The 18135-nt window shown below is 35.3% G+C and overlaps 2 protein-coding genes across 4 annotated transcripts; one reads left to right on the top strand and one right to left on the bottom strand.

The window, feature by feature from the left end:
- Positions 1-2151: 2151 nt before the first annotated feature.
- LOC108827992 (protein SPA1-RELATED 2) lies at positions 2152-7411 on the bottom strand. The gene is made up of 8 exons (XM_056993923.1): positions 7226-7411; positions 5666-7004; positions 5010-5167; positions 3880-4651; positions 3642-3788; positions 3174-3491; positions 3028-3087; positions 2152-2784 (listed from the first exon to the last, which is right to left on the bottom strand). Exons 2-8 carry the CDS (start codon positions 6983-6985, stop codon positions 2593-2595), a joined length of 2967 nt encoding a protein of 988 aa, XP_056849903.1. The 5' UTR covers positions 6986-7004; positions 7226-7411; the 3' UTR covers positions 2152-2592.
- A 7319-nt stretch (positions 7412-14730) lies between these two features.
- Positions 14731-17776, top strand: LOC108824901 (putative B3 domain-containing protein At2g27410). 3 transcript variants are annotated; one of them, XR_008938366.1, is made up of 5 exons: positions 14731-15724; positions 16031-16136; positions 16230-16469; positions 16643-16928; positions 17009-17776. XR_008938366.1 is itself a non-coding variant. In XM_018598268.2 (1 exon), exon 1 carries the CDS (start codon positions 14866-14868, stop codon positions 15808-15810), a length of 945 nt encoding a protein of 314 aa, XP_018453770.2. In that variant the 5' UTR covers positions 14731-14865; the 3' UTR covers positions 15811-15936. The 3 variants fall into 3 exon arrangements, 1 of the variants encoding a protein (XP_018453770.2); XR_008938365.1 differs by having other exon boundaries at positions 16031-16469; XM_018598268.2 differs by lacking the exons at positions 16031-16136; positions 16230-16469; positions 16643-16928; positions 17009-17776 and having other exon boundaries at positions 14731-15936.
- The last annotated feature ends 359 nt before the right edge of the window (positions 17777-18135 follow it).

The raw sequence follows: 18135 nt of genomic DNA, 5'->3' as shown, positions 1-18135 counted from the left end.
CGACACAATCCGCTAATCCGTCTTTCGAAATCTTTTAGAATTTGGTTGCCGTTCTCACCCTAGACGAGAGCCACGAGAAGGTGAGGTTCTCCGAGAGATCTCGGATGCCGGGACTTCCAATGTCGTCTCTGGTGTTAGCTAGCTTCCAATGGACTCCACCGTATTCATAACCTTCACTGGCTATGAAGCTCTAGACGACAATAGTGGAGGGTTCCGGATACGTACCTCGAAGCCTTGCAATCACATCAAAGCCGGGCTTGTACGCAACGTCACGCAACGTTTGAAACCGCCTCCAACCGAGCAAGGACTATGCTATTGCCGCCGCCGAACAACCTAAATACAAACCGGAGTTGATAGACCGCTGCACCATCACACACTGCTGGACCAAGCCTGTAGAAGAGCCGAATAATCACAACCACTAGACCTCAAAGAGACTCTAGCGTCGGGAAGTTGCAATTAACCCATGAAGCACCGAGAACCACTCGCTCTATATGACCAAAGAAGAGAGAAGGGAACTCGCCATGGTCAGCTCCTGAGAACCAGAAGATTGTCGACTCATTGAGGAACCAACACATCACAAAGAAAGTTGACGCCAGGACAGGACAAAGTAGTCTCTGTGACAGCCTTCGCGACGACACGCCAGAGAGAGCAAAGTGAGAGGAGCCGCGACCGGAGCAGAACAAAGTGGAGGCACCATATCACAACTGTAGCAGAAGCCATAGACGACTCGCCACGAGCCATGAGTCAAGAAGCACACACGCCGTAATCATAACCGAAGACCCGACACGCGACGGGATCTGAAGCTCTGGACACGCCCTTGTGGAGAGCCCACACGGAACCACCTGGGAGACGGCGTCGTGAAGCACTTCCGACGAGACGCCAAGCGAAAGTAACATTCACGCGCCACCGCCCCACTCTGCCGGAGATAGAAGATGATATGTTGAAGAACAGATCCGGAGTGGAGGAGCTGCTACCCAAGGTCACGCGCCGCCTATCGCAGACTCGCCGGAGATCTAAAAATGAAAAACGAACCTGGCAAGGCTCAACTCCAAAAGCCGACTAACCTCTGAAGACCAGGAGATTCGCCTCACCTTCACTCGAGAGACAAACATCTTCCTCAACCCGAAGACCCTCATGAGCAGGCCGACGGAGGAGCGGAGAGACCAGAACCACCAGAGGGAATAGCATATTGACGAGGCCTGGAAGTAAGAGGACTAGCAAGAGACAAACGAGGAGGAAGGAGAGAAAGGAACCTCCGACGCCGACGCCGGAGCCAACGGAAGAGACAAGGTTTTAGAGAGAGGTTAGAGGATTTGGAGTTAGAGAGAGAAAAAATCTCCTATCTGACCGTAGCTATTTATGAACCATGGCACTCTAATTTTATAATAGAAAGTCTGGATTTTCCATTTTTGATTCATTTTGTGGAAACTCAGCATCTGTGGATTCTGTCAACAACTATCTCTCAGAGGTTGTACCGTCGACGACTCTGTGTGTAGTCCTACTCCGGCAACCTCTTCGCACATCATTGCAATGTTGGCAGAACCATGTCTCTCCAGAAACAGTTTTCAACTGTTCTCAAAACCCATTGATTGGGTTATTCAACGTCGATCTCGACTTTAGCTCGTTCCTTCGAATGCAGGTTCAAGGATTACAAGTGAAGTTTTTCTATGGGTTTCTTCTCTCCTTAGCCATCTTTATCCATTGTCATGTTTTATGTATTCTCGTTTTCCAGTTTCTCGTCGAGTTTCTCTCCAGTTGTAACCGTCATAGTCCATTGGGCTTTTAGTTTTTAATATAATCAGTTGTCCAAAAAAAAAAAAGATTCATTTTGTGTTGTTTTTATCTGTGTTGCAGAGAGTAAATAATTTATCGATACCAAAGAGAAGATCATAACCAAGAAGATGGAGCAGCTTTTAAGTGAGCAACAGACCTTAAAACAGAAACAAAATTTGTATGTATTTACTTACCCTTACTGAGTCTTGTACTTTTGTCAGTAACACGAGGTGTAATGAAACTGAGCAAAAACCAGAAGAAAAGACGATTACGAAAAAAAAGGGGTTTTCAGAATCAAAAATAATAATTTTGAAGATCTTTTAGTTTTTTTTTTTTTTGACAGCAGATCTTTTAGTTTAGTGGTGGATGAGATTCATCTTTAGGATAAAAGCTCATATCATCTATGTATATACACATCAAAAACAAAAGAGTATGGTGGTCTAGTACTCTAAAGGAAGGCAACTTTACATAACAAACGTGAGATCTGGTATCATAACTATAGGAGGGGCAAATAAATAAATAAATAAAAACTTAGAACACCACCAAGAAAAAGGTCTTACCTCTTACTACGTATCCTCCTTACCTGTATTACTACCCAAACCGCAGCTACTAACCAACACTGTACATAAGACTGAGTTACTGAGCATATCTCTTCTGTGTTGAAAGCTTTGTTCATCATCTCAACCTTCTCCACAACCTCGGTAGTATGATTGTTTCGTCTGTGTCTTGTGTTGATGGTTCTTTGTTTTTACCCTAAAACCAAGGGGGATCTCCAAGTGAAAAGAAGATATACATAGGCTTCTTCTGGATGTGATGATTTCAAACCAGCTGTAGAACTTTGATAGACCCATTTGAGCTAGCTGAAACAACCATATTTGATCTTTTTCTCCAGCAAACGCTTGAAACAAATAGGTTGTTGTCTTCCTCAATCTCCTTCCCTGTTATAGGATCAATCGAACCAAACTTGTATGCGGTAATGGGCATTGGAAGAGAGCGGTGATATGCATAAACCTTAGCAATGAAAAAAAACAAGTACCACCATTTGTTTTAGTCAGAGAGATCACTAAACAGATAAAATATGAAATTCATTTTACTAATGTCACTAGCAACAGATTAGTTTCTCCATTCCGTAATTTAAACAGAGCAAGTAAAAAAGCTGGAGCAAATGATTAAGTTGATGAATCAAGCTATCATATAGAAAGGGAGATTTGGAACAGAAAGTTCTGTAGAGATCTTAATGTTTTTTGGTCATACCTCATTTGTCTCTGAGCCACAAGCTATATATCCATCGGCAGTAGACAACCCAACAAAGTTCTGAAAACAGACAGGAAGATGACAAATCAACCACAAAGAACAAAAAGGAACGTTATAAGGATTAACAAAGTATCAGCACTCGCTACCTTCTCGTTCGTATGGCCACCAAAAGTTAAGCTGCAAGCATTTGTGGAGAGGCCACCGTGAGTAGTTTTCTTAAGATCCCAAAGCTTTAACGTGTTATCAGTTGACGCTGTGACAAGGGTTTCACTATCCAAGAATTTGGCGTAGCTAACTGCTTTGTTGTGTCCTGACAGTATGCACCAAGGAGTTCTTAAGTTCCGTGTATCGTAGCAGTATGTTCTGAAATCTGATGATCCAAAGGCTAGCAGATGAGACGACTGTGGAGAAAATTGCACACAACAGACGTTTGCAATGTTCCTGATCGTTCCTAAGCAATTCCTCTGCACATTCAAGCAAGAAGATTGCGTATTAGCTACAAAGCTGAACAGATGGATGTTACAACATTAACAGAGTAACCCCAAGTGCTGTTTGTTCATTTATAAATATGCAGTATGGTGTGCCTATGCATGTAGAGGTAAAGAAGAGCATGCCTCGTTGATGTTCCACAGCTTCACAGAACAATCATCGCTTCCACTGGCTAATTTTGTCGGACACGCTTCAGAGAAATCAACAGACCAGGCCCGCTTCTCGTGCTCTATGAAATGTGAAATGGCCTGTCCTGTTGTCACATCCCATAACTGGATCCATCATAATACACTTTAATTCATGAGACGAAAGGAAAATCAAGTGATAATAAATCCAAAATAACAATTTAACGATTCAGATTACCTTGATGATACCATCATAATCAGAGGATGCTAAGTAGTTCCTGATATAGTTGTTCCAGCAAACGCCGCTAAGCTTTGATCTATTTGACATTTCCACGGCTGGATAATGGATGTCCACAGATTCGTTGAATAGGGAACTGAACTCAAATATCTTGATTTTCTTTGAAACACCAGCCGTAGCAAAATAATCTTCGTCCCGATCAAACCCCAGAGAACAAATCACATTTGAAGTGTTGTTCAACTCCCCGGTCCTCAGAACACCTCGAGTTTCAAACTTGCTATATCGAGCATATTTGCACAGTCCATCAAAGAACGCTCCAACACGATCATCTGAGCTCCACGTCTCACTATTTTCATGTTCTGATATAACACTCTCATCACGATTTCTTAGCAGATCCCTATCCGGGCGTAACCTATAACGTGCTTCAGGGAGATGTACATCTATCCTTGCTCCGAAATAAGCGCTTTCAAGTTGTTTAATGTTGGTGACCAGTCTCTTTTCTGGTACACTTGAAGCAAGCGATGAGCTAGAAGCTTCTCCCACAGACACAGGACTTATGGCACAACGTCTCTTCACAATTTCTTCAATATCTGCTTCCAAGGACACAATTTCTTCCATCAAATTTCCAGCATGCTTCTGCCTTTGCTCTTGCGACAAAACGAGGAAATGCTGTAACAGTTCAGACTCCGTGTCCTCTTGTTCAATAGCTAACGACAAGCCTTCAGCATATAAATCTGGAATTCCATTAACCACTTCAGACTGCAAGATATCCCTGATACAGAGCAACATCGAAGTTACAAAAGTTTAGAAACTAATCCAACTCATGATATAGAATCAATTCAAAATAACAGGAATGAGCTTATCAAGACACAAGGGGAGCTCGTATACAAGAAAGACTATATTATTCTGAGTATAACCAAAATAATCCTATATGAAACTGTTAACGAGACAATCTTCCTGTGTTTATAGACAGGCGAACAACTTCACATTTACATTTCATAACAAGACTATATTCCAGTAACCCCAGTTGGTAATATGACCTTAACCTTCTACAGAGTCAAACATACTAAAGTTCAATAACATGTTTTTCTATTACTTGAAAATTAATGCAGCGAAAGAATTTGCATTGCCTGGTTGATGGTCGGCATGAAGGCTCTGGATGAAGTAACCAGAGACAGAACCCAGCTTCCTTTGGATTCTCTGACAGAAACTTGGGAGGAAGAATCCGGTGACGGATATCAGACATTGCAGCCTCACGAGCTCTTTCACTTTGAAATTGACTGAGCAGCTGACGAAAAAAAACCATATTAGAATTTCAACTAGAACCATCCGTTTGACCAAGGAACAGTCAAATGAAAGCATTAACCTAAGAGCTTAGAAGTCAACTATAATGCCGACTAGAAACTGCACTGATAAAGGAACATGAAAAACATGCAACACTATCTAAAACAGCGATAATACATAGTTCTGCACTTGTTATACAGGCCACAATGTCGTTAACATGTAAAATGAATCAAAGTCAAAATGGAGCCGTAACACGCATACAGGAAACTTTACTTTTGGCAAATAGAATAAGATTTGAGAGATACCCAACATGACCCACTCATGCTACGGCCCCACTTATAGAAAGCATTATCCCATGAAAAACTTATACCAGTATTTCAAAGCAAGGGGCAGTGCGGTTTCACATTTCAATCCATGAAGGAAAAATATTTACAATTGCAGGCAAAAAGCTATAACAAAAATTATCATCCCTCAACTGAAATTAAGAAAAACTTCCCCATACCTCGAAAAGAAGGATACCCAAACTATAGATGTTTGAAGAGACTGAACAAGTCTCGTCCCTGAGCTCCTCAGGACTTGCATACCATTTCACCTCCAACTGCTCACTCATTGACGTAAAAGAACGGGCAGATGGACTACACTGAGGTTGACTCGACCGTAGACGAAGCTCCTGTGTTGCGCCAAAATCATTTTCAGTTTGGATGTTGACGTTCCCGGCTCGTTGAAACATAGGCCACTGTCTAGAGCTGGGTCCACTTGCCTTCTGCTTCTTTGCAGGGAAGCCGGGACTAGAAGCAAATCCTGTATCCCCTAACCTCCTTCTAACCAGAGGTTTCTCGAGTTGACTTAAAGTTTTGCCAGAAGATTCCCGCTGAAAACCTGAACCAACATACTTGACCTCGTTTTCCTTGAGAATTTTAAACAAAGATGGACATAGGTCACATAAAACAACTCCTTGGGAATGAGAATCATCCACATGCTCCACGATCAGCCTAAAGATACGCAAACCTTCAGCTTTATTAACTTCCTGACGCTCTGCCTTTAACCAATCTCTCAGACTTAAACCTTCACCTCCACAACCACTGTCTGAAGGGTTAGTACAAGAAGATGGACTACCGCCTTTCAAAGAGAAAACACCAAAAGCCTCCACCGCCAAAGGAGTGCTGCCCGAAACCTTTGCTGGAGTATTCTTCGACGTTACCAAAGGGCTAGCTACAGATTGTTGATCCAGATTAGTAGGTTTAGATCTATTAAGTGGCGGTCCTCTGAAAGTGACTCCCTTTCCCTTCAAAGTTTTCTTAACAAAAAACTGAGAGAAACCAGACTGGGACAACATCTTAGTCTTGATGCCTCCTCCATGGGCCAATGCCTCAACCGGTTCAACACTAACTTGTTCTCCAGTGGAAGACTTGCCTGCATTTCTCAAGATACTTGTTATTCCTTTCTCACCTTCACGATGCAGAAGCTGACTTCGATTGATCTCTAACCTAGCTCCTCTACTACTCGAACTACCAACAATAGCCACGCTCGATCCTTCGCAGGTTTTAACAGTCAACTCCTCAACCACGTCGTCGTCATCATTAGCGTTCTGGCGGCTAGAACACGGTTCATTCTCTGTCTCGTTCACATTCTTACCGTCTAAAAAATCAGCTATCACTCCAAAGGAGCTGTCAGGAGAACTGGGCTGAACCTCAGCCTGAACTTGTTTGGTTTCCTGGATTTCGTCCGGTTTAAGAGATTGCTGACCATTTTTGAATTGGATATGAGCAGCTTCGGCTTCGTTGATGCTGCTGCTCACATCACCGACTGAGCTTTCATCCATCTTTCACTCTATTAACTAACTCTGTTCAAGAAAAAAAACACACCAAATCTGAGCTACTACTACTAGAAAGCCAATATTCAATTTTAACTATGGATAAATAAAATAAGCTTTTTGATTCCTTCCACAATCATGTAAGGCTGAATCCAGAAACAAAATTGAAGATTGGCTTCTTCTATTGATTCCAAAAACCTTCGATATAATTAGTTTGACATCAAAACGAGGGGGGAGTTTCTGTTGTACCTTAGAGATGATTAAGAAGAAGGAGGAGGAGGAGGCGCGAGAATCGAATCGGCGAGAAGCCAATCATTTGACGAACAAAGATCCAACGGAGGAGGGAGGTAGAAGAAGATAGCAATGAGGCGGTGGTAGAAGAGAAGAGAAGAGAAAAATGAAATCTGGAAAACGGATATTTTTTTTTTAATGTATTTGACTGTTTTATTTTTAGTAAGCGACAGATTCGAACACCACAGAGATAAAGTATTTTAACTCCAAGAGTATAATAAACTAGAGAGAGGGTGAGGGGTGAGGGGTGAGGGGTGAGGGCCTGAGTTTTTTGTTATCCCTACTATCGCCCCTTTTAGTTTCTCAATGTTCACATTAATATCTCGTTCTTATTTCGAAACCGATAATATCTCCACAAATCAATACACGCAAAATAGTAGTATATGATTTGCTTGTTAACTTAAATTGATTGTTTTACTCTGATAAAAAGAATGTGACAAATACAAATCTCAAAAAGAGTTTACTCGTTTTATGTTTTATGTGGGGTGGGTGTGGACCGGGGAAATTTGATTAGCAGTACTCGCCAACCTATACAAGATATTTTTTAAAAAAATTTAAAGTTTATTTTCGTAAAAGAGCATATATTTTCTGAAAATCTCATTTTTTAAAAATAACTAAAAACTAGATTTTGATCCGAAAAAGCGCAGATTTTTCTGTGGATCGTAAGTAAAGTTTGGCTTTTCTGTGGATCGTAAGTAAAGTTTGTGAATTAGTATTTTAAAATTATTGTATAATATTATCTTACAAATTCATATTATATTAAAAAGAAAAATTGTTTAAAATTATATAATTTATGAATTAGTTTATTTAATTTTTTTTATATATACTTTTATGTAACTCTTCTTACGCCTAGATAATTTACCGGATCCGGAAAACCAAATCGAAATAAACCCAAAAATATAGGTGCAATTTGGGTCTACGTCTAAAGCAACCTACATATTAGATTTTTTTGGACCTGTAGGTCTGTTATCAAGTCTAAATCCTACCCGGAACTCATACAAATATCCAAAGTACTTGATTTTGTGTATATTAGATATATTAGGTATTTCATATACTTTTTTAAGTTATGGTTCGTGTTTTTGATTATAGTTAGGGTGAAACTCAAAATGTTTCTAAAACAAATATTTTGGGTACTCAGAAAAAAGTTGGGTATCTTTTTGGTTCTTCGGATTATATTCCAGGTAAAATTTTGAGTTTTTGGGATATTTATTTGAATTTTTTTGGTATTTGTTTGGATTTCGGGTATTTTCATGTTTTTGTATTTGTTTGGATTTTTGAGTTTGATTCCATCTAGATTCATTACTTACCCAAAAATTATAGGTACTTGAATTATGGATCCAACCTGATTTAAACCCGAAAAAACCGACCTGACCAAAAATTTTCAAATACCTAGTTATGTTCAAACGTTTAGGATCTGAAAAACCCAGACTTAAAAGGAAATGATCTGTACCTGATCCAAAGACTCGAATGTCCACTCTCTCGTTTTATTTTTTTGTGTGCATTTTATAAGAACTATACTTGTTGAGTTGGTGAGACTTAAGATTTATTTGGCTGATTTTTGGTTAATTGAAAAGTATAAATTTGTAAGGTTTAATTGTTTTAAAACTATTTAAAATATAAAAAAAAATCTATAAATTATCTTTATAAAATGGGGCTGTTAGTGTGTAAGTTTATAGTTGGTAGCTTAGTATAATTATATAATCACGTTTATATAGTTTAATATTATAGATACGTTATTGCTAGATCGATAGCTGGTGGCTAGTGTAACCGATTTATAGTTAGAGTGAAAGTCGGTAACATTAGAGGCGTGAAATTAGAACTAAAATGAGTTATAATATAAAGGGGAAGTCCAAAAAATAAAAATAAAAGGAAAGGGTGGAGTAACCTTTAATAGTTAGATTTTCTAAAACTTCTTCTTTTTTAATAGTATTGACTAGATCTCGATCCGCACAACTGTGCGGATATTTATTTTATTTTTTACACATATAATTATTTATTTTACACACTTAACTATTTGTTTTACACAACTAATTGTAATATTTATCATATTATTATTTGTTTAATATAACATTTTAAACACACAAAAGTTGTATAGTTTACATGCAATAATTTAATTTACTTGTTTTAAACTTTCAATGATAGACTATATACGGGAGTACGTATGCGGAGCTGGGGACTTACGCAAGGCTGTGTTTTCTGTGGAGAAAGGGATGAAAGTAGAGACCATTTATTTTTTGCTTGCCCTGTCACTTACACTATCTGGACTACTCTCACAGCAAATCTTTTGGGAGCTTCTGCTAATCCTGACTGGACGATTACGGTTGCCTCTCTCCTGAGACCGAATCGACCTAAGTTGGATACTGTTCTTCTGAAAATGATCTTCCACTCTTCAGTGTATCTCATTTGGAGGGAACGTAATTCACGTCGGCACCAAAGACCCTGTCGATCTACGCATACTCTGATTGGGCAGATTGACAAAGCCATTCGCAATAGGATCTCGTCTCTAAAGTATGTTGGGAATCACAAGCTAGCAGGTTTGCTTAGAAGATGGTTTGAAGTTTACACAAGATGATGGGGGTTTTTCTTTTTGGGTTGCAATACCACTAGCCTAGAGTCTTTTTCGTTTTAGATTCACTTAATTCCCTTTGTAAATGACCATCAATTCTTTGATTAATCAATATAAAATTTAATCAAAAAAAAAAACTTTCAATGATAGCATATTTTAAATCATGTGATACACAATTCTAAATTTAGAAATATTATTAGTTAAGGACCAAAAAGTTAATTGAAAATATTATATTAAATTAATATTAAAAAATTAATACAAAATTGTACATGGGTTTAGTTTTAGTTACAAAATGGTTGCGTGGGTGTTTGTTTACGGTTATATATATATATTAGAAAAAATATGCATTAAATTACATATTAAATATCATATTTTATTATATTTATGTTCAGCTTTGACCCGCCGACTTTTAAAACCAAATTTTCTATTAACAATATTTTTTACGTTTATTCATTTCAGATAATATATTATTATATGTACAAAAAGTGTAAGATATGTCAATTTTATACATGTATATGTATTGTATAGTTTTCGAAGTCGTTATGTCACCGTATTATATTTTTAGCATAATTTATGAAATTATTTGTACAAATTTATTAGTTTAATATAATGTTATCATATTTAGTTTAATATAATAGTTTCATTTAATATGAATTATTAAAATATTTTTCAATAGATTTGTTAATATATATATTTTTAAAATAAAAATATATCATGATTAAAAGATTTTGTATTATTAACTTTAATGAAATACATGTTAATGTATATACATTTATTATATAGTTTTCTAATGTTAACTTGTGTTATTTAGTTTTTTGATATATTGTGATTAACGTAGTTCAAAGATTCTATATATATATATTATTAGTTTTACTAAAATATAAAAATTTAAAGGATTATCCAAATTATAAATAAAACATGAGAGAATTGATTACTTTTATTTTAATAGATAAGATAGACTATACTTAGAAATTTTAAGAGAATAGTATACAATTTTTATTTTATAATAAAATCTTAACTAACATTAACTTATAATAATATTAGACTATTGATCAAGAAATTAATCAATGCTTAATTATAAAAAATGTTTAAAATTTTTGATAAGATTTTGTTAGATTTTTTTGGCAACAAATTTTTATAATTAGAAAATAAGACAATTTTATAGGTGAAGTTGTTATATATGTCAATTATTTAAGATGTGATATTTTAATTATACCATAATGTTAATTAGAAATAAATGAAATATGATAAGGAAGGTCCATTTAAAAAAAAACACACATGAAGTGAAGTTGTGACTTCTCTTTTAATATAATAGATATATTTCAAGTTTTAATTATAAATATATTTTATACTTTCTTGAAAAATTAAATTAAATAATTATTTTTAAAAATATTAGATATACGTGGGCCATCGGCGCTAGCGTTAAATCGCAAGAATACGTGGGTTGCCGTCGGCTTCAGGGGGATTAGTCTTGGGCCTAGAAAGCCTTTGGATCACCTCCTGGTTAATCAAAAAAATAATAATAATAATAATAATAGATATATATTAAATATGGGTCACGTGGTTACCCGCAAATCTGAACAGGACAGGTGCAGGTATGTGATTTTTTTTGCGGATCATGTAGATCAAAATTTTAGATCAAAATTTTAAAATAATTGACAAGGAGCAAAACAACTCGTAACCGGGAACAATCTTTGCTTGAGAGGCATAGAAAGTTGAAGATCAAAGTATGAGACAAAGAAATCTCAACATCAACATGCAAATCAATCAAACCACACACAAGATTCTAAAATAGAACCAGATCTGAAAAGAACGAGAATATAAACCACTATTACTAGAAAGATTGACAGAAGAGATCAACCGAAAACTCTCATTCCCTCTGGAAAAGATCAGATCGGAGATCTGAAAACAACCGGTTGAGAGGAAGAAGAATAACCTAGTAGATCTAATCGGAGAAAGCATATGTTGATTTACAAAATCAACATGCAAATCAATCAAACCACACCCAAGATTCTAAAATAGAACCAGATCTGAAAAGAACGAGAATATAAACCACTATTTCTAGAAAGATTGACAGAAGAGATCAACCGAAAACTCTCATTCCCTCTGGAAAAAGATTAGATCGGAGATCTGAAAACAACCGGTTGAGAGGAAGAATAATAACCTAGTAGATCTAATCGGAGAAAGCACAACAGAAAACAAAAGGAGGAGCAAAGACTAGCTTCGATTTTATGGAACAAACCGGAGTCAGCAAGCCAGAAATAGAAAGAATAGATTCTAATGAGAAGACATAAGAGCATCCCCATTAACAAACCCCCACCATCTCGATTTCCAATGCATTTTTATTATTTTAATTTTTTTTTTTTGGTTTGTTTTAAAAAAAAATTAATAAATGAACCTATGGCGGGTCGCCACGTGTCGTGGAGTCCGCAGAACAATGAAGAGACAGGTTCATCACGGTGAACTTGGACGATACATTTTCATGATTTTTGCTTTAATATATTTTTTCTTTATGGGATTTATGTGAACCCCATTTTAAATCTTTCAATGAGGATGCTCTAAGATTTAGAGAGAGGTTCAGTGTGGATTCTTCCTTAATAAACACAATTTTAAAAGATGAACATTTAATTTTTGTATTTCAACTTTATTCTTATAGAATTAAAACACAACACACAATGTATTAAATTTCATGTCTCTATAATTGATGCATCATCATCATTATCGATTAATTCATATCCGCTATCGTCTTCTCTTCCACCACCATCACCATATGTTACCTCCTCACCTCATTCCACTAACTCTTTTTTTCTTCCATCTCCTGCAGTAGTTTTTTATATAGTTTTACTATTTTCTCAGTACCTCTATCTCATGTACCAACAACAACATTTTTTCTACCGTTGTCAGATACTTATTCTCCTTCATTGTTAAATGATCAAAGAAAATGAAAAATTTGATATTTTTACTAATTTTTGATCCATGCGTCCGTGTGAACGTTTGTTCTTCATAATCATTTGTTTTAATTTTGGAAAATTTGATAAATTTAGTTGTTTATACTCATTATGTTATAGATTCATATGTTTTTTAGGTTTGACATTGGTGTATCTTGTTTAGTGTGATTAGTCTTCATTTATAAACTACGAGATTGATTTTTTCTTTTATTGTGGTTTTATTTAGTTTATTTGGTAAATTAAATAGTAAAGTATTAGAGGTTTAAGTATACCTGAGGGTTTATTAAATTATATTATAAATATTTTTTTTTAAAAGTTGAATATAAAGATCAAAATTTTATTGGGAATTTAAAACAAATACATTATTTAGACAAACCAAAAAACAATGAAACCAAGTTAAAAAAACATTCAAAAATAGAATGTACAAAAAGGCAGATTTTTAAAAACTTTATTTAGCAAACCTAATTGATGTTATTAAATTGGGCCATTTTTATGAAAAAAGTTGGTAAATCAAAATAGTCATTTTCCAATAGTCCAAGCCCATATGTGTATATTTAATAAATCTATTTTATTAAAACATGAGTGAATTTTATTTGACATAAAATATTTTATTTTGAAAAAATAGATTTGTTAATATAAATAAACATACTAATTGTTTTTAGTATATAAATAAACACATAAAATAGTTAATATAACTAAAATAATAACTTATGAGTATTTTATATAACATATTATTTTGATAATAAGAAATTAAAAATATCACTATATCATAAATGTTATATACTACTAATCGAAAACAAACACTCATATGGATTTATGTGATATATAGTGTTTTATTACTTTTAACATCTAATTTTATCTTATTTTAGTCATTTAGATTGCATATTGGGTGTATATACTGCATTTGCATGCATAATTGCATATAAAAAATGATTAAGAAAATGTATAAAAGAAAAGAATGTTGAATTTATTTTTTTCATTAAGAAAATGTATAAAAGAAAAGAATGTTGTATATATTAAATAGTAACGTGTTAGGCTATCAAATTAATTAAAAATTATAGTGCAGATTCATCTTTTTGCATTAAGAGAATGTATAAAAGAAAAGAATGTTAATAGTGGACTGAAAAACAAATGTACAAGATAGAAATCCTCCATAAATTTTTAGAATAAGCTACTTATTATTATAATAAAAAAATAAAAATTGAAAATATGAAATAGTTACTTAATCAAAAACAATTATTGATTAAACAAGCTATATGATTTTTAACAAAAACAAATAAGTGAAAATTAATATTTTAAATTGAAAATAAACTAAATAATTTTAAATGTTTACTAAAATTTAAGATAGCTTTATAATATTTTTTCATTTGTTCATTCACCCATTGAGCGGATCTAATCCTAATTCATACATAAATACTTATACTTATAATGTTTTTCACCTTGTTACCTCAATAACCCATGAGATTCTAATCTCTCCAATCCTGACACTACATGATTACGAATCAAATACGTGACAGAAGAGAAATAAATGTTGGTTTTAAGAAAATCAAACATGATTTTTCATTCTTTTTCTAAAAAGAGGAAACATTATAAACCGAATTATTTTTAATCAGGTCGTTTCCGATCATATTTAGAGAACTAATAATTGATAAATCTGTACTATTTTTTTATTTTAAATCGAAAGTATTTAATTTTTTTCCTAACAATTTCAAAATGTAATTTTATTACTAATACTAAAATCTTCAGCAAAAAATCATTTCTAATGATAGTAACGTACTTAGCAAAAAAAAATCTTGAGAAAAGGAAAATCTAAAACGACAACGGTTGACAAAAAAAAATTCGACAACGGTCACTTAAAAAATTTGGAGAGACCTGATGATGATGTCATATATCTATAAATACAATAAAAATCCACATCCTTCTTTTACTTTATTACTTCACACCATCCTTCATTCTCTTTCGCTCTCGTTCAAAAGCTCTCCATTCATCTTTCTTGTTCGATTTTCTTGCGCACAACGCAACTTCGTTCCTCTCTTGATACGAATCTACTTACGCTCCCAATCAACAAAGAACCATCGACGAAGATGAACAACCCTGTTAGTCCTAGGGTTTCATCACCGCCGAGTGAATGGTGGAAGTTGCATTTGTTGGCGGATGTCGCCGCCGCCATGTCGGAGTACCAAAAAGCAGAGGCCCAGATTGGCGAAGAAGAAAAAGCCAGAATCTTTGTCAATTTCCCAAGAAAGAAGAGAAGCTGTCTCTTTCGTCGATCATCTTCGATGTCAACACAATGTACGACAACGTGTGTGATCGATAAACAGAGTTCAGTTGCTTGCGCGGAGGGTAACAAAGAAGAGATGAGTCTCAAGAAACGCGAAATCTTTGGTCGTTTTGAGGTGGGTTCGTGTTCAATATCCACACAAGAGCGAGAACTAATCCAAAACCCTAATTTGACTCCTCTTTCTTCCGTCTTCAACGAGTGCAAGAAACGTCGTCCTATTAACTTCTGCCAAGAAGAAGAAGAAGAAGAAGAAGAAGAGAGAAACCTCAAGAAACGCAGAATCGCCTCGATCCCGGAGTGGCTCGAAGAGATCAACGGATACGATCCAAAGCTGGTCTTAGCAAAGAAGCTGTACAAGAGTGATATCGACAAAGTCCAGTCACGTCTCTCATTGCCTTCAAACCAAGTGGTTAATTCAGATTTTCTATCGGAGGAGGAGAGCAGAGTCATATACGAACAGTCGGTACTCAAGAATCGTACGGAAGGACTAAGTGTTGTTCTGGTGGATCCTCTGTTAAAGAAGCATGTGGTTGATCTAAGGAAGTGGAAGATGGGTGGAAACTGGAACTACGTCTTTGTTGATGGTTGGAACCAAGTTGTGTCCACCAACACGTTTAAGGTCGGCAACGTCTATCATGTCTGGTCTTTCAGATCCGGAGGAGGTAATCTCTGCTTTGCCCTCGTCCCTCCTAGAAACTCCAGCGATTCTGGTCACGTTGGCTCTAGTTCCGGCCTCTCTTCTTGGTGATGCTTGATAGTACTCTGTTTATTTCATAGCCTATGGTCTCACGTTACAAGCATTTATTTTGCAGATAAGATAATTTTGCAGTGTAGTTTTTTTTTTCTCTTGATAATGTAATTTGATTTTGGTAGACTAAGGATCTTACAGTTTGTAAAAATATTGTCGTAGGATATTGGTAATCAGTTACTAAATAAGATGTTTTTTTCTTTTTCCTGTTTTGGTCCAGTGATATCATCTTCTGTAGTAGACTAATAAGTCTAAGATCTCAAAACCATATCACTGGATAAATAGGAAAAGCTATCGGTGCGCCTGTCGAAGGTTCATTATTGGGAGTAAGCGTTCAATGGTGTATATTCCCTCTTTATTTCTTTTAACCTGATTACATAGCTTTCTAGATCTTTTTCTTTGGTTGTGGTGAATTTTAGGGATTCCTTGTGAAGATCTCTGATAATAACAAAGCCACTGATGACTGTAAAGGTTTACTTTCTTATTGAAAAGGTCAGCCCATCACTTGTGTGGCAATTTAATTGTAATTTGTAGGGTTCCAGTGATGGTGCTGGAAGACTTTTAGCCGCATATGATGTCGTATCTCTCCTCAGGAGGAGAAAATTGAAGTTGTGAACGGCAGGAAAGATGTTGCATCAACTGTGCACTCACTGCAACATGTATGTACATCCTTGTGTATATAGTGTTATTTGTACCCTTTCCAATCTTCGTAGCTTCTTATTAGACAAAAGAATTTTTCCTGGTCATAACTCTTGGCTAACGGATGTTTCAAAGTTTAAATTTGGTTCATTTAGAAAGTCTCTAATATGGTCCATTGACTGATTTTTAACAGCGTTTATCCCCAAGTTTGGCTCGAGCTAGATATCCTCCAGAAATTGGAACACCAGTGGGATTTGGTGTTGTAGTTGGATTTTCCGGCTTCCGTTCTTTGAGTTACAAATACTCGAAGTTGATTAGCAGCATGAGCTAGAGCAGAATGATATGTGACAACAACATTTCCTTTTACATCTGAAAAACTAACATGGTTGACTGGAGGAAGAAGCGAGACCAACAGAGAGAATTAAATTAATATGCGAGACAACCCTGAAGATTTGGTTGTGGCCATTGCTAATCCCATGGTATATTCTCTTATCTCATCAATCCAATTCTGCAAATTAGTCTCATGTCTCCAAAATTGCTTACTTTCTGGTTGTGACAGTAATATGTTAGGTCCGTTGACTCTGCAAAATTTACCAGGTCCGTTGACATTTAGGACTGAGCAAAAGTTCAAGTGTTGTCTTCTACATCTGCTTTGGTATGAACACTTGCTTAGTTGCTTAGAAGCTGCTTAAGTTTCTGGGATCCCTACCTAATGTGTTTGCTCTGAAGTAGAAGTTGAGTGAAAATTTACTTGACAAAAGGCAGGGTTAGTGCTATACAGTAAACCTTAGAATAAATTGGTATGAACTTTCAGTTTGCATTCGTGTCATTTTACTACTGCCCTTCTACTCAGTTTGAGAAATCAGCTTTTGTGGTGTGTTGTGTATAGATCTTGCTCGAAATAGATACTGTTGTTCACGTGGATTTGGGTTTATCACCTTAGAATGCTAGGGCCATCCACGAGTCCTTCAGAGAGATGCATGGAACAGAGCTGAAATGTGAATGTGTTGCAGATACCTAAAAGTTGAGGATTCACGATAGTGTTGTCCACATGTTCTGAGTCTGACAAGAAGTGAAAACATAAAAAAAAGTGTGATTTTTCTGAAGATTGAAGATGGAAGAACCCATTTGGTTGCTTTTGATTTTCTTTGTTTCCTCTTTTTAGAGAAATCTGTTGTCCAATATGCAGTTTTACTTTCGTTGTTATGTGTTAGTTCGTGTATGAAGATCTCCTAAGAAAAATATCTCTGTTTTGTTTTTCCATTGTTCTCAGCATGTAAACGCTTGAAGTCATGTTATTATCATTTGAGAAACAAGTAACCTTAATTTTGCACATAATTACATCTTATCTTTGTTTGTAAATTCATAGTCAATCTAATTTTGCACATAATTACATCTTATCTTTATACATTTATCTTTGTTTATACATTTTCAATAAATTCATAGTCAATCTTCTGTAATCTTTCACAAAGCCTAAATATTTCTATATTCTTTGATGTGTTAATCATAATATATAAAATTATTTTAAAATTTTAATGGTGTCACATACACAAAACCTCCAAAATAATACAATCCTCCATCTACAACAAGAAAAAAAAAAGAAAACTATAAACATATAAAGATAAATTATGAAAAAAAACATATAATATACTAAAAACAAATAACAAATTAAAAGACATAATCCGC

This window comes from Raphanus sativus, chromosome 9 (genome assembly GCF_000801105.2).
Source record: "Raphanus sativus cultivar WK10039 chromosome 9, ASM80110v3, whole genome shotgun sequence".
In the NCBI taxonomy this organism is placed as follows: domain Eukaryota; kingdom Viridiplantae; phylum Streptophyta; class Magnoliopsida; order Brassicales; family Brassicaceae; genus Raphanus; species Raphanus sativus.
Note: the sequence above shows the minus strand (reverse complement) of the source record. Positions and strands in the feature narration are given on the sequence as shown.

Coding starts and splice junctions, on each gene's coding strand:
- LOC108827992 (XM_056993923.1), bottom strand. CDS start 6,985: ATGGATGAAAGCTCAGTCGGTGATGTGAGCAGCAGCATCAACGAAGCC. Junction 5,168..5,665: donor TGGGTATCCTTCTTTTCGAG/GTATGGGGAAGT, acceptor TTTTTTCGTCAG/CTGCTCAGTCAATTTCAAAG. Junction 4,652..5,009: donor TCATGCCGACCATCAACCAG/GCAATGCAAATT, acceptor GCTCTGTATCAG/GGATATCTTGCAGTCTGAAG.
- LOC108824901 (XM_018598268.2), top strand. CDS start 14,866: ATGAACAACCCTGTTAGTCCTAGGGTTTCATCACCGCCGAGTGAATGG.